General features: G+C 61.8%; 1 protein-coding gene across 1 annotated transcript in view; it reads right to left on the bottom strand.

The window, feature by feature from the left end:
• The window catches only part of Prex1 (phosphatidylinositol-3,4,5-trisphosphate dependent Rac exchange factor 1), a 139,378-nt gene that overhangs the window by 21,568 nt on the left and 96,997 nt on the right, over positions 1 to 20,813 (bottom strand). The window contains exons 11-20 of the mRNA XM_071609007.1: positions 18,525 to 18,625; positions 17,324 to 17,427; positions 16,768 to 16,817; positions 15,036 to 15,111; positions 8,589 to 8,661; positions 5,850 to 5,992; positions 4,391 to 4,483; positions 3,610 to 3,758; positions 2,124 to 2,209; positions 277 to 413 (exon numbers count right to left, since the gene is read on the bottom strand). Coding sequence (XP_071465108.1) covers positions 277 to 413; positions 2,124 to 2,209; positions 3,610 to 3,758; positions 4,391 to 4,483; positions 5,850 to 5,992; positions 8,589 to 8,661; positions 15,036 to 15,111; positions 16,768 to 16,817; positions 17,324 to 17,427; positions 18,525 to 18,625 — 1,012 coding nt within the window. The remainder of the gene's footprint in view (positions 1 to 276; positions 414 to 2,123; positions 2,210 to 3,609; positions 3,759 to 4,390; positions 4,484 to 5,849; positions 5,993 to 8,588; positions 8,662 to 15,035; positions 15,112 to 16,767; positions 16,818 to 17,323; positions 17,428 to 18,524; positions 18,626 to 20,813) is intronic.

The following is a 20,813-nucleotide window of genomic DNA, read 5'->3' as shown; positions in this document are numbered from 1 at the left end:
CCCTCGGCCTGGATGGCGCCCGCCCCACCACTGCCAGGGGAGGGAGCCTTGGAAAGTGCCAGCACCCGTGTCCCCAGGCCAAGTCACAGTCTGGCCATGGACACCTAGACAGACAGCAGAGGGGGTGGACGATGCCACCCTGCCTAGAGCCCCCGTCCCTATCCCAGAGCTGGGGACCCAGGTGGGGGGTGGGGGCAGTCCTCTGGTGCCCTGGGCAGAGCCCCCTGTGCTGCCCGCACGTCTCCCCAGGGAGGGCACCCAGCCCCGGCCGCTCACCAGCGCCTCCTCTCCACGACTCCGGAACGCCTGGAAGTGCTCCAGGACCTCCAGGGCACCCTCGCTGGCCACGTTGTTGCCGTTGACCTTCAGGACACACTGGCCGGCACACAGTCCGGCAGCCACGGCCTCGGAGCCTGGGGGAGGAGCGCTTGAGGCAGGGCCAGGGCAGCGGGGCGCAGCAGCCAAGGTAGGCCACCGGAGGCACCCGACCACACCTCCCCCTGGAGCCAGCAGTGGCCCCCGAGTGCACAGAGTGGGACCTGGCACCCCACTTCACAGGAGAGATGTACTCAGAGGGGACAGCTAGCCAAGGCCACACACAGGGGACCCGGGTCTGAATCCAGGCTCATGTCACTCGAGAGCTTCGTCTCCCTCATTGTCCTGCACAACCCGTGGTCCTCCACCAGGGTCAGCCCGTGTGGCCAGGGGAGCAGAGGCTCAGGAGGATCGGCAGCCTCGAGGCCACCTGGCCAGAAGCTGGGGCTTGAGCCGGCGCTACCAGTCGCCAGGTGCACCTTCCTCCCGCGTCCCCTGGGGTCTTGGGGACGATGTGACTTGCAGACAAAGACTGAGATTCTGCCTGTGGTGGGCAGGTGACAAGGGCACACCCTGCTGTCCATGGGACCATCATTCAGGACTCCTCCACCTGCTGGGCTCAGGGTCCTCACTGCTAAGAGGGGACGAGGATCAAGCCACTCACAAGGTTCCTGAGAGACCAGGGAGTTGGCACAGGAGGCGTCCAGCACTGAGCCTGGCTCTGGGTGCTTTCTCAGAGGTGGAGGAAACACGAAGAGCCAGGCCAAGGCCGTAGCCCAGCCCTGTTTTGAGACAAGGTCTCACCGAGTTGCTAGCCTTAAATTTGGGATCCTCCTGCCCCAGCCTCCTAAGTTGCTGGGATTATAGGCATGTGCCACCATGCCCAGCCAACCTTTCCTCCATGTAAGGTGACAGTCTTGAGTATTTTGTTGTAGTAACGGAGAGCTGCTGGCACACCCATGAACACTACCACAGCTGATCACTACACGCTGCGGTGCTCCAGGGCAGGGCTTCTCCCACCGCCTGGGCCAAGGAGCTCGGCTCTGTAGGGCCACCCTGGGCACTATGGGGTGACAGCTGCATTCCGGTCTGCCCTAGAGGCTAATGGCACATCCTCCCCAGTTGTGACCACTGAAAACATCTCCAGTCCTGCCAGATGTTCTCTGGAGAAGGAGGCAAGTCACCCACAGTCACAAATCACTGCTTTAAAGATAAATAACAAGCTCACTCTAAAATGTTCTCCGTTTCTCAGGAGCCCTCTGTATGACGTGCACTTTCTTAGTGAACAGATATTAGATGTATAACTCTGACCTCAAAAGTGACCTTCACAGTTTAAAAGGAAGCTTTGGGTATACAATGCTGGGCCCAGTCCTGCAGACCTGCCCGTCTCCTCTCCAGGACAGAGTGACTCCTGAGGCCACCAGGACAAGGCACTGTAGAGAGCAGAGGCCCCCAGCTGGTGGCCCTGGGGCTGCAGCATGGCTCTATGGGACCCTAACTTCTCCTGACACGCCCAGTCTGGCTCCAGGGCCAGTCCCTGCCCCGCAAGGCCGAGCCTGGAGAGCGCTGCCGCTTCAGGGACGAACAGGGCCCGTCACCTTGCTGTGGTCCCCACGGCTCCCTGGTGTCTCAGGCTGCTCCGCCCACGTGTGGTTAGTGTTCCCAAGTCTTAGCTTCAGGAAGGGAAAAAAATGCCAATGGCACCTGGGCCGGCAGAGCTGGGTGCACGGGTCCCCGTGACTCTGAACTCTGGGGACACAGACAGCCCCAGCCCAGAGCTGCTGCTGGTCAGCAAGGCTCCTGCTCACCTCTCCCCACGGCGAAGACATAGGGCGGGGCGGCTCCTCGGATCTGGAAGCACAGGGCCTCTGGGTGGTCGGGGACTTTGATGGTCCTGCCGCAGGCACAGTGACAGGGTAAGGCCATAAGGAAAGCAGCTTCCTTCCCCATAACCTGGGGCCACCTCGGGGAGCCCCTGCCTGTAAGGCTTCTGGGAAACTCAGCCCAAAACAGGAGCGGCACCAGGAAGCCCAGTCCCACATGAGGGGACATGCCAGTTACCCAGAGTCCATGCCACCAATCCTCAGTGGCCGAGAGCCCCGAAGTTCCACAGGCCTGCCTGCCCCGCCCCCACACCCAGGAGCCCTGGAGGCCAGGCCAGCACCCCCGTGGACATTGACTCAATTATCGTAGATGGCAGGGTGAGAAGTGGCCCAGCACATCTTGGTGTTGTCCCCAAAAAACACCCACCGGGTCCCCTAGAGAGGGGTTGGAAAGCCCGAGTGTCAGACACGCTGGGGCCCGTTCTCCACCATGGCAGAGAGGGGCCACACCTGCTAGGGTGGGCAGCAGGCGTCCTTTGTCCTAGACACACCCACCCAGTCCTGCCTTCGTCCCTCCTGTTCTGGCATGTCCCCTCGTGTGCCAGATAAAGCCATCCCATAAGCCTGTTCCCAACCCCAGGTGCTTCCGGAACGTCAAGCAGACGCCTCCCCCTTGGCTAGCTCTGCCACCTGCACGGGCCAAACCGTGCTCAGATCTCCCTGAACGAGCTGGCCTTTTACTGAAACTGTCACATCAGAACCCCCCCTCCCGTCAACAGAGCGCTGGCCTCAAATAAAAGAGAGGCGTAGACACCAAGCGCATGAGTTTTCAATGGACGACTCTCCCCTGTACCTCTGTCTGTCCCGCCGCCCCTCCCTCTCCCCCCGTCAGAACCTCCAGCCGCTCTCCACAGGGCTCACCGTGGCGCAGGGCCCCACAAGCCTGGCCGCCCTGTCCCGCTGGCCTCCCCCACCCCGTCCGCGCCCCTCGGCCTCCCCGCTGGGCCTCACAGCTGCCAGAGACGGCCCCACCGCAGGCCCAGGCACCGCTGCTTCCTCTGCCTGGAGCCCTGCTCCCCCAGAAGTCCCCGTGAGGAGCCCTGGTGAGCTCTCTGCCCATGTTATCTGCACAGCACAGTCTAAGGCCAGCTCTCTGCGTCTCCATGGACCACTCGCTGCCCCGGCTGGGGACGTATCTCACGCCCCGACCTGTGTACTTCTGTCCCCTGCTCTGTCCCGCACTTGACCAGGGGCCCATGAAGGGCAGGAGCTGTGACCATGCTGACAGGGCCGCATGCCAGGCCCACTCCCCTCGGCCCAGCCGAGGCTGCTAAAGAGCAGGGGCAGCGTGTCCCATGGTGGCTTCAGTGACGGCCACCCACCAGGCCGCACAGCTCCCACCCCACCAGCCCCAGCACTGGTCCCTCCTCAGCATGCCATCAGGCTGGGCACCAGGCCCGGGGACACTCACTCTTTGGCCTTGGTGGCCACCAGGAGGCGCAGGGGGCGGCGGGAGCAGAAGCACTGGTTGAGGAGGGACTCCACCTCCGAGAAGGGCCGCAGGAACACCAGGTCCTCGTTGATGGAGTAGATCCTCCTGCCCACCTGCAGGCCGGCCATCTTGGGGGCAGCAGACGACAGGCGTGTGAGTACCAACACTGCCATCCCCAGTGAAGGACCCTCCCTGTGTTCCTCAAGGACACGGACAGCCCAGCGGGCCAAGGCGGCTCCCCCAGGGAAGCCCTGCAGGGCCTGGGGCCTGAGTCTGGACACAGCTACAGGGGCCACAGGTGGCCTGCCCGGCTGGGTGGAGCAGGGGGTCTAACAGGGTGGCCACCTCGTGACTGCCCCTCACATAGGGCTCTGGGAGCCTGGGCTGCCTGGCCTGGCAGCTGCAGCCCCACCTCCCCACCCAGGAGAAGCTGCGAGTCTGGGGCTCAGATCCCCTCCCATCCCTTCTCCTCCAGACCATGCCCAGGGGACAATGAGCTCCTCCTGTTCGAGCCACCAATATTTAGGTTTTTTATCCTCGCAGCTCATTCCAAAACTGCTTCAGAACCAGCAGGGGGCGCTGGTGGGCTGCACCAGGACAGCGCTGAGCGGCCCAGGGCGTCCGGCTCCCCAGTACCTGCAGGGGTCCTGGGCCCAGTTTCCCGATATGGACAAGAGAGAGCAGCAGCCCTCGTCCCCAGACCTGCTAAGCTGCCCTCCCACCTGCACAAGCCCCTGCCAGAGCTGCCCTAAGGCCTCACCTCAGCCAGCGAGCCCCTCTGGACCGACTTCACCACCACGGCCTTGTTCTTCTCCTCGATGTCGAAGCCGTAGTCCTCCTCCTGGGGCAGGATCTGGGGGCCCGAAGCAGAGCCGGTAAGGCAGGAGGTGCCCAGGACACCCCACCCCGATGCCCACAGGACTGGGATCCTGTTGTCTCCTCATGCCCCAGGGCCACCAGGGTGGGGTGCAGATGAGGGGCCTACAGCACAGCAGCCAGACCAGGCCAATACAAGCCCCACCTGCACACAGTAGGCACCTGAGGTGAGGGCACCACCTGGCTCCCGCCAGAGCCTGGTGTGTGTTCAATCTGTCACCCCTTCCTCCTGCCAACCCAGGGACAGTCCCCTCTCTCCACACTGTCTCCCCATCCACTGGCATACCATAGGTGCTCAATAAATGACTTAATGAATAAAGCAGACTGTGGGAGTGGAGAAGCAGCTCAAGGAGCAGCAGCCCTCTACTGCTGGAAGTAGGCCCTGGGGCTCCTGGGGACACAGGGAAATGGGCACAGCCATGCAATAGCGTCCAGGGAGCGGCGCCGGTCACACACGCCAAGCGCTCCGTGGGTACGGCAGACACGCTCCCCAGCAAGACGGACTGGACAGTCCCCCTCTGCAGCTGACCGCAAGGGAGGGCCAGCCCGGGATCAACCGCAGACGGCGGTGCAGGCTGTGAGCAGCTTGAACTACAGGACAGCAGCTAAGGGCCGGGGCCTGCCCTGGGCGGCCGAGGGCCACACTGGCGCTGAGGGCTGGACACGGGAGTGGGGAAGGACCCCAGGCAGCAGCCAGCGGGCCACGGCCCTGAGGCACTGAAGGGGGAGGAAAGGGCTCAGGTGGCTGGGGCCGGGCGAGGACAGCACCGGAGGTGGAGGGGAGAGGCAGAGTCCCCCAGGCCACGCTGAGCACTTGCAGCCCACCCTGGGTATGACGGGGAGCCCCGGAGAGGAAGGAGAAACGGAACCCACAGAAGGCACTGAGCGTCTCCACACCAGGCCGACTCCGGCTCTGACCTGGGCAGGGTGAGCAACCGGCTCTGAGCCCCTGTCCACCACCCGCTGGGACCATGCATCAGGAGGGGCTGGTGCTCACTGGTGGGCAGAGAAAGAGGATTTGGGGGGCTAGGCGGGTCAACTTCCTGCACAGCTGTGAGACCTCCCTGAATTGCAGAGGTATCAACAGCCACTGAACACAGGCAGGCGCCAGTCTGAGACCCAGGCTCTGGGGGGCAGGGGAGTGGCTTTGGAAGGCCGTCCCCAGGCATAGCGCCAGGCTGCAGCAGCCGGGAAGACAAGAGGAGCTGGAAGAAGGGGAGGGTGCCCAGCACCCGGACCTGTGTGAGGAGGGCGCCTGGGCCATGCAGTGACCTGCCCTCCGGCCACCTCCAATCCCACAGGAGGCCTGGGAAGGGCGGTGCCCGGGCCCAGCCTGCTCCTACCAGCAGCCGCTTGGCCAGGATGTTCTCCACGAGCTTGAAGTCGTTGCGAAGCTGTCTGTTCTTGCTGCTGGTCCCCTCCATCTCCTCGTCAGCGTGGAAGCGGAAGTACTGGGACTCGTCCTTGAACTCGCTCTTCTCCAGCACTGCAGACCCAGACACACAAGCCACAGTCAGACTCACAGCCACACGTCAGCCACACTTGCCACCTGGCAGCCAAGGGCTGGGGTAGCCCCACACAGGTTTGGTGTGTCCCAAACCCCCTGGCTGCTCAGGGTGTGACGGGCGTCAAGGACTGCAGGGCCCTCTGCAGATGGGACTCTGACTTGGGAAAGAGTAAGCCAGACCCCTACCTCACACCACACACCAGGACTCCTGGGGGTGGAAGACCTGCTTGTGAACAGTAAAGCCACAGCCGGCCAAGCACACGCACGCTACCTCGGGGCTAAGGCAGGTATGGACACAAACCAAGGGGTCGGCAAACTGAGGCTCCAGGACCCACATCTGGCCCACTACCTCTTCCTACAAATAAAGTTTTATTGGAAAGAGCTCCACCACTGTCTGCAGCTGGCAGCTCTCCAGCCACAATGCCAAGGTTGGACAGGTGTGACAGGTCACAAGGCACACAGGGCCTAAATTCCCACTATCTGACTCTTTACAGAAAAAAGTGCTGACCTCTGTACCAGGATGAGCCAGGAAAATGCACACAAGAAACCAGATGCAGCCCGAGGCCATGGCTTAGGGTCACCAGGCACCTCCGGGCCAGGCCTCTGTGGCTGTGCTTAGCTGGTCTACCCCTTGGGCAGGTGGAAAGACCAACGCCCAGGCCAACAGACAAATCCATCCAGGTCAGGGTCAGCAGCCGCACTGGGGCCCCACGCAGGCCCCTCCTTTCCCTGAGCTGGCCCCCAGGCCTGTCAGCGAGGGCCTGTGAGGTTAAGGTAGCCAGCTGCCTGAGGTTGGCGGGTCCCTGCGGCCAGGAGAACCAGCTGCCTAGACGCACCCCTAAAGACGGGGGATCTGGTGGCTGAACAGAAGGCAAAGGAAGTGTTTCCTCTTCCTGGTCCCCAGGACACTTTGCCAGGACCCTACCTGTCTGGCCACCATATCACCTCTTTGGAGAAAACAGACACACAAATTGCTACTTTCCCCAGAGTGGGGAGCCAGGAGGGCGGGCTGGCTTGGCCTCCACTGTAAACACGAAGCTAGAAAATTCCGGGAGTGGGAGGAGAACGCAGTGCTGTGTCCTGCTGGCATGTCGCGAAAAGGCAGGGAATCCCCAGGTGAGGCCCAACCTAACCTCTCTGTGGAGGCTGCTGGCCAGGCTCTGTGAGCCACACAGACCTGGAGTCAGGTCCCCTGCTTGGCCCCTTGCTGACCCTGACCATATGCTCGTCCAGCCTCATCCACAGGGAATAGAGCAGACAGCCTGTATTTGCATGAGAGGGGACCAGCCTGGGGGTGCCTCTCTGGGACAGCTCAGCTCCACTACAGGAGGTCCCGCCAGCCCCACTCTGTGCCTGCCCTGCACTTGGCCAAGGCCGCAATCCTGGGCTTGGGTTCTTTTTCCTATTTTAGCCTATTTTTGAGGTCGTGGCAGGGACAGGAGAACAGGGCCGCACCCTGCAATTTCCCACCCCCCAGAGCATCCAGACTGCTGGGACCCCCCTGTGGAATGTCCTCTCCCAGCAGCCTTCCTGGAATAGCAGCGGGGGTGGACCCCTAATTACCCTCACCCACAAACAAGAGGTCCGGCCCAGCTGGCTGGTGGGCGAGCAGAGCTGTCGGGAGGCCCCAGGGGCACAAGGGCAGCTTCTGGGCACACTGAGCCAGGGCAGATGGGTGGCCTAGCCTCACGGGGGAAACGAACGGCAGGAAGCAGTCCCGACCCCACAGAACCATGGCAGATGGCAAGGCCTCCCGGGAAAGCTGGGGAACTGAGGCCAAGCGGGGAGCCCCCCAGAGGCAGGTCCCGCCCCGCCCACCAGCCAGAAGGCAGGCCATGGGGCTGGAACACGGTGGCCCGCCCCTGGTTCCCTAAATAAAGTTTGACGGCACATGGCCATGCCCAGCTGGTTCAGTGCTGTCTATAGCTGCTTCTGTGTTACAAGGGCAGAGAGTGGCTGTGACAGGGACCCGGTGGCCCGCAGAGCCGAGAGCACTTGCCACCTGGCCCTTCAAGAGAAAGTTCCAAGCTCTGAGTTCATCAGAAGAGCGGCAGCTGGGGAGGAGCCGGCCGAGGGTCTCCTGACCCAACACTCTCCCACCTCTGTGCCACCGCCTGGCCCTAGCCACGTGGCCCTGCCCTGGACCTCCTCCAGGCCCCTGCCCCGCCCCACAGACTGTAGCCAGAAGGTTCCAGAAGAAACCCAAGTCACCACTCCCTCCTGCCCAGAACCTCCGGGGGCTCCTGCCTCGCTCAGAGTAAGAGTCCAAGGTCTCCTCACTTGCACCACCTGGAACGTTCCAGAAGATGTGCTCTTTCTGATTGGGACACACACAGAAACGACTGGGACCTGTTCTGCTCGTTGCTGTCCCCAGGATCTAGCACCGAGCCTGGGACACAACAGGCACCGGCTGGAGAAGAGTCTGGAAGGCCACGTGGGCTCAGCCACAGGCAGGAAGGGCGCCTTGACATGGGCCCCCGGAACGGCGCAGGGGGCTGGCGGGCAGCAGGAGCCGCGCTCTGAGTGACGGGCGAGGCGGGCGGGGAGCGCTGGGCAGAGGCCGGGGAAGGGTTACCGTGGTGCATGAAGCCGTTGTTGCACAGGCCCACGCCGAGCGCCACGGCCTCCTCTCGCGTCTGGCAGTCTCCCTGGCATGGGACAAGAGGGGCACAGTGGCATTAGGTGAGCTGGCAACTCTGAGCCACAATCCCGCCAGAGCCACCGCCCACATCTCCTCATCCACGCTGTTCCTTTAAGTCCCCTTCCACTTGAGGCTTTGTCCCTGCAACTGAAAACTTGCCAACTGACACCATCAGAACCACGGTTCCTCTCAGGGCCACCTGGGAGCCACCCGCCTCCCTCCGGAAGCCTGGAGAGGACAGGCCAGTGCGCAGGGCACTGTAGGGTTCTGCCCCAGCCGACCCTCCCTGGCAGACTGTCCTGAGCAGGACCGTGCTCAGGACACACCCCCACCCCAGGGACAGACAAGGAGTCACCATCCTGCGGGGCCACGGGAACCTGGGTGCGGGACACCTGAGGGGAGGAGGCAGGACGGGAGGCAGGTGTGTGCTTCTTCCCAGCAGCGGCCCCTGAGGTGGTCCCCGGGGCTCCCCCTCCTCAGACTTCCCTGGCGCCTGGCTCCCAGGTGTGCCCCACCTCCTCCCAAGGAGCCCTGTCCCCTGCCACCACCACCCCCGCTAAATTATCCAACATCATCCCTGTTGCCTGCAACCCAGATAATCTCAACACAGCAGCAGAGAGAGAGTGGAAGGGCAGCGGGGGGACTCGGGCAGAGGACAGCAGGACAAAGGCCCAGAGGTGGGAAGGAGAAACCAGGAGGAGCAGGGCAGCCAGGGGAGCAGCCAGGCAGGGGCAGGAGCCTGGAGCCTTGCTGTGTCCCCTGGGGACAGGGCTGCAGTCCTGCAGTCTGTGGGCTGAGAAAGGAGCTGGGGAGGGGAATCCCTGGCAAGAGGCCCTCCAGCCACCTCCCTCCCCAGCAACTGGCCAAGGAGCGGCAGAGGGTTCTGCGGTCCTCCCTGCCAGCAGCCTGGGGGTGCGGAGGGCATTTTCCCAGGTGCAAGGGACACGGCTGCTCTATCAGAGGTGGCTGCTGCTGAGCACACGCCAGGCCCTGAGCCAGGTGGGGGCAGCTGCAGCCTTGGGTTTACTGAGCCCAGCCAGACAGTGCTGGAGAGCCAGCGAGCTCAGGCCAGGCTGAGGGAGGGCCCCGAGGGGCTGCATCCCGGGCAGCCACCCCCAGCTGCCAGGGATGGCAGGAGGGACATCCAGGGTCCAGGTGGCGCAGGCCCAGCTCGACAGCCAGGCAGGCAGGGCAGCATGTGGCATCCACCTGGCTTCTGGGCAGCCTGGGCTCCCCACCCTGAAGGACCTGGGCCAGGTGACCAGCGAGGTCCCTCACCACAGCAGGGCGGGCGCAGGTTAGAGTGACAGGTCCTGGATTCATCACCTGAGAGCAAACCTGTCATCCTGGGTTGGCAGTCAGCACGGGGGGCATTTTGTCCCCTGTGGGGAGAGGCACAAGCTACATCAGGCTCAGAGGCCATGTATCTCACTGCCCACTCACGGCTCACCCTCGGGCTCCAGCCACGCTGGCCCTGCTGTGCACGCACCCCCCTGGGGCCTTTGCACCTGCTCTTTCCTCCACCTAGGGTGCCGCCCTGGGCTTTTCAGGCCTCAGCACCAGGTCACCTGCTCTGAGTCCTCCCCTAATGATCCTGGTCCTCTTCAAGCCCTCCCCCACAAGTCCTCCCCAGGAACACCACCCGTCCGTCTCACTGCCCAGCACACTGGGGCTACTGTAGGGTGGTTAGGGAAGGCCTCAGAGCAGGTGACCGCGTGCTGAGGCCTGTTCTGTTTAAGGTCTGTCTCCCAGTAGAGTTGGCACCATGTGGGCAGGGCCCTGGCACTGGCCCGTGCACTCACATGGCCTCGCGTGGAAGCCCCAGCCTAGCCCTGATGGGACATAAAGCATGGAAGGAAGCGGGGAGGGGAGTGGAGGGACCGGGAAGCTGACCTTGAGACCGCTCTGCAGGGTTCTATGCCCCTGAAACAGGGGGATCATCCCGCCACACCCCAGAGCTCTGGGGCATGAAATGAACCGCTCCAGGGGTCCCGCTGGGTCGGAGGCAGCAGAGGTGACGCAAGGCCGTGGAGCGGTGGGAGAGGCCCTCTGCGTGAGTCTGAAGGCCTGGGCAGGCCTCTCGTGCCGAGCACGTGCCAGTCTGGGTGGTCAAGTCAGAAGCAACCATCACGCCTGAGCTGCCTGACAGGGGAAACTGAGGCACGGCAGGCTCTCCCCACCACCAGGTCGTGGCTGGGGAAACTGAGGTGCACGGGGTGGTCGGTGGCCCAGGACTCTGTCCCTGTTCAGCTGTCACCCTCACCCCTGGCCTCTGCCTCTCCTGCACTAGCCCTCGCTGCCCACGCTGAGCCCGGCTGCCGTCGGCGCCTGCCATCTGCCTGGGAAGGGAGTTGGCAGAGCAGGCGGGAAAAGTCCCGCCAAGCCACATGGACGTCGGCACACTCATGCCCTCTGAGCCTGACTCCGTGGCCTGGCCTGGCCACACTCGCTCCAGCCCCAGCCCCAGCCCCAGCCCACCAACCCTGCCCCCCTGGGCATCTAGGAGCCTGGGCAGCAGGGAGAGGGGAGAGCGTGAGCCCCTGTGCTGCCCGCTGTGACCGTGGCAGTCAGCTGACCTCTCTGAGCTGCAGTGCCTCACCCGTGTTTGTGCCCATCTTCGCCAAGGTCTGCACCCTGGAGTGGTCCATGCACAGATAACCAGGGCCACCGTCAACACAGAGCATCTTTACATCTTTACATCAAGGCACCACAGCCCTAGCCTCTATAGTGTCCTACGACTATGTGCCCAGAGGCAAGTTAGGGAACCCCAGCCTCAGTTCCTCATCAGTAAAACGATCAGGGCCGTACCTTCCCCCGGCCATTCTGAGGGTTAAATGAACTAGGAGGAGAGCAGGTCAGAACTGACCCTTACCCTCAGAGCTAAAAGACTCCCCGTCTGGGTAGTGAGTCCGGAGCCCCTCGTGAGCATCAAGGGAGGAATCCTGAGCAATCCCAGCTTCTCTCAGAAATTCCTGTCCTTTTACCCACAAACTGGTTTAGGGGATCCATCTGGCCAATGAGAACTAAGCAGAAGACCATGGGTCAAGGGGCAACTGTGAGAAGTTTTCTCCCTAATGTGGAAATTGAAAAAGCACTTTCAAACTGAACCGCTGCTGGCTTTGGGCCATAGTTCATTATAAATGAGATACCTGGAGGTGTGGCAGCCATTTGTGATTGTGAGGCAACTAGCAAGAAGCTAAGAGAACCAAACAGAAAGGTGCATTTCAGGGTGCAAACAGCATTGCTGGGTTCTAGGACCATGAACTCTGAACATTTAGTTATCTAAGAGAAAATGCCTTTACTGTGTTAAGTCCAGTTCCTACTATGAGAAGACAAAAGCATTTCTAACTGATCCAGCAGGCGTTCAACTGACGTTTTGTCCCAAGGAGCAGAATAACCTACAAGTTAGAAATAATGAGATGTCCAGAGGGAGGGGAAGCCCCCTTGAGCCACTCGATTACATGTTCTCTGCTCGATCCTGCTGAGGTTCCAGGTGGGGATGGGCCTTTGATGTCATATCCTGTCTTGTTGGTTCCAAACACTCCTCAGACCTGCCCCACCCCCAGCCTTTGGGGAAACATCTACTTTTCCCTGTGACACCAGCAGGCTGTCCCCTGGCACAAGTGGAGTCTGGGAAACATGAGGCCACAGAGTCCATAGCAGAGAGGCCCGGGAAGCTCAGGGCCCCAAAGCCAGGGCTGTCTGGGCTGCGGCCAAAGCACCTGAACTACAAAGCAGGCACCCACGTAGCAGCTCACCTGCCCGAGGCACAGCTGCCCGAGGATCACCTGCCTGCTACACACCTGCCCGAGGCTCACCTGCCTGCCGCACACCTGCCCGAGGCTCACCCGCCTGCTGCACACCTGCCTGAGGCTCACCTGCCTGAGGCTCACCTGCCTGCCGCATACCTGCCTGTGGCTCACCTGCCTGCCTCACACCTGCCCGTGGCTCATCTGCCTGCCGCACACCTGCCCAAGGCTCACCTGCCCGAGGCTCACCCGCCTGCTGCACACCTGCCCGTGGCTCAGCCGCCTGCTACACACCTCCCCGAGGCTCACCTGCCTGCTGCACACCTGCCTGTGGCTCACCTGCCCGTGGCTCACCTGCCGGCTGCACACCTGCCCGTTGCTCACCTGCCTGCTGCACAGCTGCCCGTGGCTCACCTGCCTGCCGCACAACTGTGAGGCCAACTCTCAACTCTGCAGACGTCCCCACTGCTGTCTCTTGGTCTCACTATTCCATGCCCGCGAATCCCCTGTGGTTTCTTTAGCCTTCTTCGCTGACAGAACTTGGGCCCGCCTCGGGTCCTCCGCAGGAGGTGAGGACTGCACTAAGAGCTACACTCGCCAAGCAATAACTCCCGCCAGGCTGTGTTTTTTAACAGGTGGGCAACCTGAGGCACAGACACGGTAACCAGCAGCCCGAGGTGACGCAGCCAGGAAGTAGCAGAGCCAGGATGTGAACGGGTCCGCCTGGCATGCCTCTGGGCTGACTGCACACAGTCCCCAGGGGGCAGTGCAGTGGGGGGTTAGAGGCCCTGCGCTTCTAGACAGCAAGTCAGACCCCAAGGCCAGGGTCTGGCAAAACCCCCCGATTTCTCGGTCCCACTGTTACAGCAAACACTGAAACACACCCACAGTTCACACTAAGGACAATCTGTTAGCCTGGTTTTTTGTGAAGCACTTTTCTAAACCTACTTTTGAAGTTACTTGGTGCCGAGAAACACATAAATTGAGTCTCCACAGCAGTCTTCAGTCATTTGCTCAGTGTGAGAAAATCCAGCCAGCAAAACTGTGGTTTTTGAATGGAAGGAACTTTTTATGAACACTAAATTTAACAATTACTCAAGCTGGCTTACAGCTCCGCTCTGCAGCTGGTTTCGTGGTTTGGTTTGGCTTGTTCTTAGTACTGAGGATTGAACCCAGGGGCTCTCCACTGAGCCACACCCCCAGTCCTTTTTAATTTTTTTTATTTTGAGACAGGGTCTCACTAAGTTGCTGATGGTTTCACTGAATTGTTAAGACTGGCCTCAATCTGTGATCCTCGTGCCTCAGCCTCCTGAGTCACTGGTATTATGGGTCTGCACCACCAGGCCCAGCTTCGGTAGTTTAACTAGACATTCATCCGTTATCATGTTGCAGGGTCCCATCTTTTAGAGCTGTACGTCCTTTTCTCAGACCATGAATGAACATTCTGTGGGCTCCCTGAAAGATTCCCAGAATCAGGCAGAGTTCTGGATGGGTGAGATGGTCCCAGCCCCATCCTGTCTTTGCCGTGGTCAGGCTGTGCCTCCTGGAACCAGGCCCTGGCCTTTCTGGGCCCCATCCCTCCCCTCTGTAAATGGGTTGAAGGCCACGGTAGGATAACGGACAAAGCCCAGCCAGGGCCTGGCCAGAGGAAACCCTGTTGAATGACCATTAATAGGAGCCATAAAGAAGGAAGGACAGGCAGGTGGGCTTGACCGCTGGACCTCAATGGAGCAAACAACTCTGCAGGGTCAGCAAGATTGATGGAGAGATGTCTAAGCCTCTGCTGGCCTCGGGCTTTCTTGAAAGGAAGACCCTGGCAAGAAGCTCCAGTTTGGTGCCAGGGTGTGAGAACAACTTTCTGTTCTTTACAATTACCTGGTCTTGGGTATCTGGATACACACAGCATAAATGGAGTAAGATGTGTATATACACTATTTATGGGACCTTAAGAACACAGGAAACTCTACAACTCGAGGACATGTGCTAAGTGACATGAGGGCGTCATAAAAGGTTGATATGGTAGGATTTCATTCTCAGGTGGTCCCTAGAGTAGTCAACTCCAGAGACAGAGCCCAGATCGGGGCTGGAGGGTGGGGCGGGGCTGGAGGGTGGGGCGGGGCTGCAGGGGGGCGGGGCTGCAGGGGGGGCTGCAGCAAAGGGCTGGCTGCCCCTTCACAGGCAGAGCTTCAGCTCTGTGGGTGGGGGATGTCTGCAGGACATCAGGCCTGTACTTAATGCCACTGGAACTGCACACTTAAAAGGGGTTAAGCAGGTAAACTTGCACTATGTGCCCTGTGCCACCATTAAAAACACAAATTGGGGCTGGGGTTGTGGCTCAGCGGTACAGCAGTCGTCTAGAATTTGCGAGGCCCTGGGTTCAATCCTCAGCACCACATAAAAATAAATAAATGTCCAACTACAACTAAATGTGTGTGTGTGTGTATGTATATACATACATACATATATATATATATATATATATATATATATATATATATATATATATATATATATACATACATATACACATACATATTTAAAAAAATAAAACAACACAAGGCTCCACATTCCAGGAAGCCCCCCTCCTCGGGCAAAGCCAGATGCCGGCCGCCCAGGTCAGGGTGGTCCTCACCTGGGCCAGCAGCCAGTCGACCAGCTTGCTCCCGGGCAGCACGGACTTGTAGGTCTTCAGGTGGTAGTCACGGTCTCTGCAAGGAGGAGGGGGTGGCAGATGAGCAGGGGACGCAGTGGGGCCTCCTGGGCTTGCCGAGATCTCTAGGCGCAGGGCAGGGGCCAGGCAGAGGCCCAGCCCGGACCCCACACCTGAGCCACAGTGAGACTGCCCACCCAGGCCTCCCCTCCCCCAGGGCGCAGGCACTAGGCTCTAGGCCTCTCTCACTCTCGCCCAAGGACCTCAGCCAGGGCACTGTGCCCTCCGAGGGACCCGTGGGCTATCAGGAGCCGGGGTGGGTGCTGCTGGCATCTCGTGGTGGAAGCCGGGGGCCACGGAACATCCTCAAAGCGGACTCATCTGGCTGAGATGCCTTAGCGCACAGGCCTAGGAGCCCGGGACCCTGACATGAGAAAACTCAGCCTTTCCCTGTCCTTCCCTCTGTTCTGTGCAACGGTCCTATGTTCAAAGATCCCGGCTATGGTGACACAGAAGCCCCTCTCTGGGGCTAGGGTGGCCAGCAAGATCCCCGGGTCTCTCCTGTGAGCCCTGTGGCGGCAGCAGCCCGGGCCATCCCGCAGCCTTCCAGGTAGCCCCCGGATTCCGTGGCCAGCATGGGAGGCCGAGGAAGGGTCTGGCTGAAGAACTGCTCCAGCTTCGGAACCGGGAGCCCAGCAGCCGCAGTGCACTCGTGAAGGCCCCAGGCCGCTTCCCCAGGCTGGCCCAGGGCAGCAGCAGAGCAGAGGACCGGGAGGCAGGGCTGGGGACCAGGGTCAGGTACCAGGGACCAGGAGAGCCGGCAAGAGCTAAGGATGGGGCAGAGGAACGTGCAGCCGGGGTAAGAATCTGGTGGCCCTGGGGCCCTTCATCCACCACTGAAGCTTCACATAGGGGATGACCGCTCGATGGCGCCCACAGACCAACACCACTCAAGGCACCTCCTATGAACTGAGCCCCACGGCACCCAGAGCTGGGAGCGACTCTGTGCCCCTTTCACAGAGGCAGAGGCAGAGGCGAGCGCTGGATCCACCACTCACTCGGGATGGCCCCGGCTGCAGGCCTACGCTGCCCAGCGTCAGCCCTTTTAATTTCAATTCAACCCCCAAAAACTAAAGCTTATAAAATAACATAAAGTCAAATTAAAGATCATGTTCCTCAATCTCCATGTTTGAAAATGCCATGTGACTAGTGCTCCCATGTGGGACAACGGACACAGGGCACTTCCACCAGTGTAGGCAGCTCTACTGGACAGCAGGGCCCCAAATGAAGTGACAAACACAGAGCACGGCAGAGACACCACGTCTGAAGGGTGAAGACATCCCATGCAGCGGGAAAAGCAAGTGCAAAGGCCCCGGGGCACATCCTGTCATCCCCACTCCAGAGAGAAAAGTCAAGGCAAAGGGGGTGTCCAGTGACTGCCCGAGGTCACAGAGCTGGCAACTAGCAGGCACATTCAAACTCAGCCAGTCCCTGGTTCTAGGGTTGACACCCTCTGCCCTCATCACAGCACTTCCCACCAACCGCCCACTCCATCCTGTGACAAACCTCCAGGGTAGGTACCGTTATTAGCCCACTTGATAGAGAAGGAAAGTGAAGCTCAGAGAGGCGAAGGTGCCAGCCCCAGGCCACACAGCTGAGAAGAGGCAGAAGTGAAGTGGAAAGTAGGGAGGGACTTACAGCACGTGGGACTTACTTGATCACCGGGGTGTAGAGGCTGTGGAGACGGCAGTATAGCCTCACACCCTGAAAGAAGAGAGAAGGGGAGTTGGGATCAGGCCACATGGTTCAGAGGCCCCGAGGATGCTGGAGAGCGCAGAGATGGCCCTCAGAACAGAGCAGGGGCTGGCCTGTGGCGCACGCCTGTGATCCTAGGGAACTGGGAGGCTGAGGCAGGAAGAGCTTGGGTCCAAAGCCAGCCTCAGCAACTTAGAGAGGCCCTGTCTCAAGACACAGGAGGTCGGGATGTGGCTCGGAGGTCAATGGTTACGGCCCGGGGTTCAATGCCCAGTGCCAGAAACACAACAAGACATCAGGGTCGGGGTGGGGTTGGCAAGGGCAGTGGAGGGGAAGACAGGCCGCTGGACAGAGGCCGGCTGTGCATGACCTCTGCTGGGTCAGGGTCATGGGTCAGGGTGTCAGCTCAGGGTGGAGGGTGGCTACCCTGGACATGATGCCAGGTCATGGGTCAGGATGGAGGCTCTGACCTTGAAAATGACATCAGGTCATGGGTCAAGGTGGAGAGTGCCTACCTTGGACATGATGTCCTCCAGCTCACTCCGGGCCTTGTATGTGCCATCGTCATAGCGGAAACGGTACATCACCTGCTCGTTCTTGAACTGGTGCTTGTCAGAAACTGGAGGGAACCAGGGGCCAGTGAGGCTGGGCACCCCCGCCCCCCACCTGTGCCCAGTGGGCTGGCTGGCCCCACTTCCCCAGTGCCCAGACGAGGAACGCAGGTCCCCTGCAGTGCAGGGCCACCGGAGACCTCCGGCAGGCCAGGCACCTGCGGAGGAGGGGCCCAGACCACCTGTCTGGCTCAGCCCGTGGGGGGCCCGGGGGTCTCCGCCACACAGCCTCAAAGTCACCCTGGATGCTGTGATCCCTGCAAATCCTGCTAGGCCCAACCCCCGAACCCCAAGCTCTCGGGCCAGGCCCCCCAACCCCACAGCTGCCCCCGCTGGGCTCCTGCTCCCACCTGGGACCCAGCACCTCTGCCCAGCAGCCGAGGAAGCGTGAGGCGCGGCCCTGAGCCGTCGGTTCTCTGCAGGACTCAGCAAGGGCCTCGCACCTCACGCACGCGAGAGCCACCGCCCCTGTGGGCCAGGATGTTCTGGGCCTCGTCTCCCGACTGCCCACTCAGGGGCAGCCTTGCTGCCTCCGTGCCTGCGCTGAACAAGCCACCCTGGCTCGGGCTGCCCCCACCGGGAACCGCAACGCCCTCACCTTTGGGTACTGGCCTGGGTCCCCTTCCCAGAGACCCCCAGACCCCACTCGGAAATGAGCCACTGAGACAGGTCACCTCCCGCCCTGCTCCCGCTCCTTGGGCACCCACACCTCCTGGACACAGACCTTTACTTCTGGGTTTTATCCTCTCCCAGTGGCAAGGTCAGCTCCCCGGGGACAGGCGGCTGCACTGCCTGCCCACCCGTGTGGCCAGCACGCCCAGCCTGGCGCTTGGTAACTGCTCATGGAACACTGAAGCTTGGGCCGTGACCCTCCCCTCTGAAAGGTGAGGGGGGACATCCCCTGCCACCACCTCTCCCAGGTGTCCCTGTCTGCTTGTGTCCTGGGGGAAGGCTGGGTCCCCCGGCCCTGGAAGCAGCCGTGTGAGGACATCCGCACCCGGGGGCAGGGCGAGCTGGGAAGCGGGCAAAGCTGCCCAGGAGGGCCCGGCTCGCGGCAGCACAGTCTGCCTGGTCTGACGCCCGCCCTCCACGGCCGGCCACGCACCGTGGTGGATAATGCCGTTCTCCAGCAGAGCCTGGCCCAGGTTGACCCCTTCCTCCGTCTTGCTGATCTCGCCGATCTCCAGGAGCCAGGCCACAAACTCACTGCGGGAACAGGAGACAGGGCTGGGGGTGGGGGCTGCAGGGCTGGAGAGCTGGGGGGCCAGGGCTGGGGGGCTGGAGAGCTGGGGGGCCAGGGCTGGGGGGCTGGGGGGCTGGGGGGCTGGAGAGCTGGGGGGCTGGAGAGCTGGGGGGCTGGAGGGCCAGGGCTGGGGGGCTGGAGAGCTGGGGGGCTGGAGAGCTCGGGGGCTGGAGAGCTGGGGGGCTGGAGAGCTGGGGGGCTGGAGGGCCAGGGCTGGGGGGCTGGAGAGCTGGGGGGCTGGAGAGCTGGGGGGCTGGAGAGCTGGGGGGCTGGAGAGCTGGGGGGCTGGAGGGCCAGGGCTGGGGGGCTGGAGAGCTGGGGGGCTGGAGGGCTGGAGGGCCAGAGCTGTGGTGCCAGGGCTGCAGGGCTGGGGCTGGGGGGCTGGGGCTGGGGGGCTGGGGGGCCAGAGCTGTGGTGCCAGGGCTGAGGCTGGGGGGCTGGGGGGCTGGGGCTGGGGGGCTGGGGGGCTGGGGCTAGGGGCTGCAGGGCCGGCCTGGCCACAGGACCCTGAAGCCAGCCAGAACCTCCCACGGCAAGCGAGGCTGGGGAGCCCAGCCTGGCCACCAGTGGAGGCCTGCGCATCTCCCATGACCCGTGGCAGAGGGACACGTGGCCAGGCCCTGGGTCTGCCTCAGGCTCAAAGGATGGAGCAGTAGAAGGATGGGTGGACCAATGAATGGACAGATAGACAAGTGATGGACAGGTGACTAGCAGGCAAGTAGATGGGCCGGTAAAGGAAAGGAAGGTGAGAGGATCTTCCCTTCCTGAAAGGTGCCAGACTCTTCCTGCCCCAGGGCCTTTGCACTGCCTGTTCCCTCTGCCTGGAAATGCCCTTCCCCGGCTCTTCACGTGGCCTTCTTTTCATCCTTCAGGTCTCAGCACCAACATCACCTCCTTGGAGAAGGCGCGTTCTCTGGCAACACAACCCACTCAGTGGCCCTGTTCTTCCTCCGTAGCACTTATCACTGTCTGAATTTATCTCATTTGCGGATTTATCCCTTTCTCAGCCACCTCCTGCAGCCAGAAGGTAATCTCCCTGTGAACCGAGCGCTACCTACTGTGACCCAGCCTGGGAGAGGCCTCACGCACAACAGGACGCACTAATCATCCACTAAACAAATAAAGGAAGCAACCATCAAGCAAGGAGGACTGTTCTGGGGTCAGCAGGAAGGTCGGGGAGACAGTGCCAGGGGCAGAGGAGACGGGCAGCTCTTTAGCCAGTGCACCCGGTGGGGGGAGGCCAGGCAGGCCAGGGCCCCGCTCCCGGGAGCTCTTCCTGGGCTCAGCACAGAACTTAGCCCCCTCGAGAGAGCAGGAAGGGGGACCTGGGCTGTGCTCAATGACAGCAGGTGGCAGCCAGCCAGGGCCCCACGCTCTCCTGCTCACTGAAGCCTGCTGTCCCACGGGGAAACTATTTTTAGCCTCCCCGGGTTTGGCAGGGAAGCCCTGCGCTGTGTAGGCAGCGGTGTGCCAGGCGGTCAGAAAGCCCTGCTGGAGGCGGGAAGGAGATGCGTCCACTCTGCAGACCAGCGCGGGGGAAGGAGAACGCTCACTCTCAGGTCCCACAGCCCCAGCACCCAGACCCGCTGCCAGCAGCTGCAGGAGGGAGCGGATGTCTGCGTGCCCACTCTCGGAAGCAGGGACCCAGCCTCCAGCTGCCCACCAGCTGTCCGGCTGGGGGCCACCTCTAGCACTGGCCAGCAGCCCTGAGCCAGGGAGGAGGGACAGGAAGTGGCCCTCAGCAGCTGCGGGGGTGGGAGAAGACAGTCACAGGACAACAACGTGGACCCGTGAGCTCCCAAGCTGGATCTTGCCACCTTCTGGCGATCAGGAAGGTTCACGGCCTTCTGGACAAATCTGGGCGAGTTTCTATCCCTGTCTGGGCCTCGCAGGGTTCACCTGGCAAGGGGTTCACTCAGGAACCTTCTGGGTTTGGTGGGGGAACCTTCTGGTCATAAGGAACCTCGGCCTGGACCCAGCTGCACGACCAGCCGAGCTCTCCCTGCGGGGCCTGCGCTCTCCCGCCCACGGCCTCCAGCCAGCAGCCAGTGCCCAGGAGCGCGGCCCCAGGGAAGGCGTGGGACTCCGTGGGACACCGTGAGCCAGCACAGGGCAGGACTCGGTGTGTGAGAAGCCAGTTGGGAGGGCAGC

The sequence above is a fragment of the Marmota flaviventris genome, chromosome 2, assembly GCF_047511675.1.
Source record: "Marmota flaviventris isolate mMarFla1 chromosome 2, mMarFla1.hap1, whole genome shotgun sequence".
In the NCBI taxonomy this organism is placed as follows: Eukaryota; Metazoa; Chordata; class Mammalia; order Rodentia; family Sciuridae; genus Marmota; species Marmota flaviventris.
Note: the sequence above shows the minus strand (reverse complement) of the source record. Positions and strands in the feature narration are given on the sequence as shown.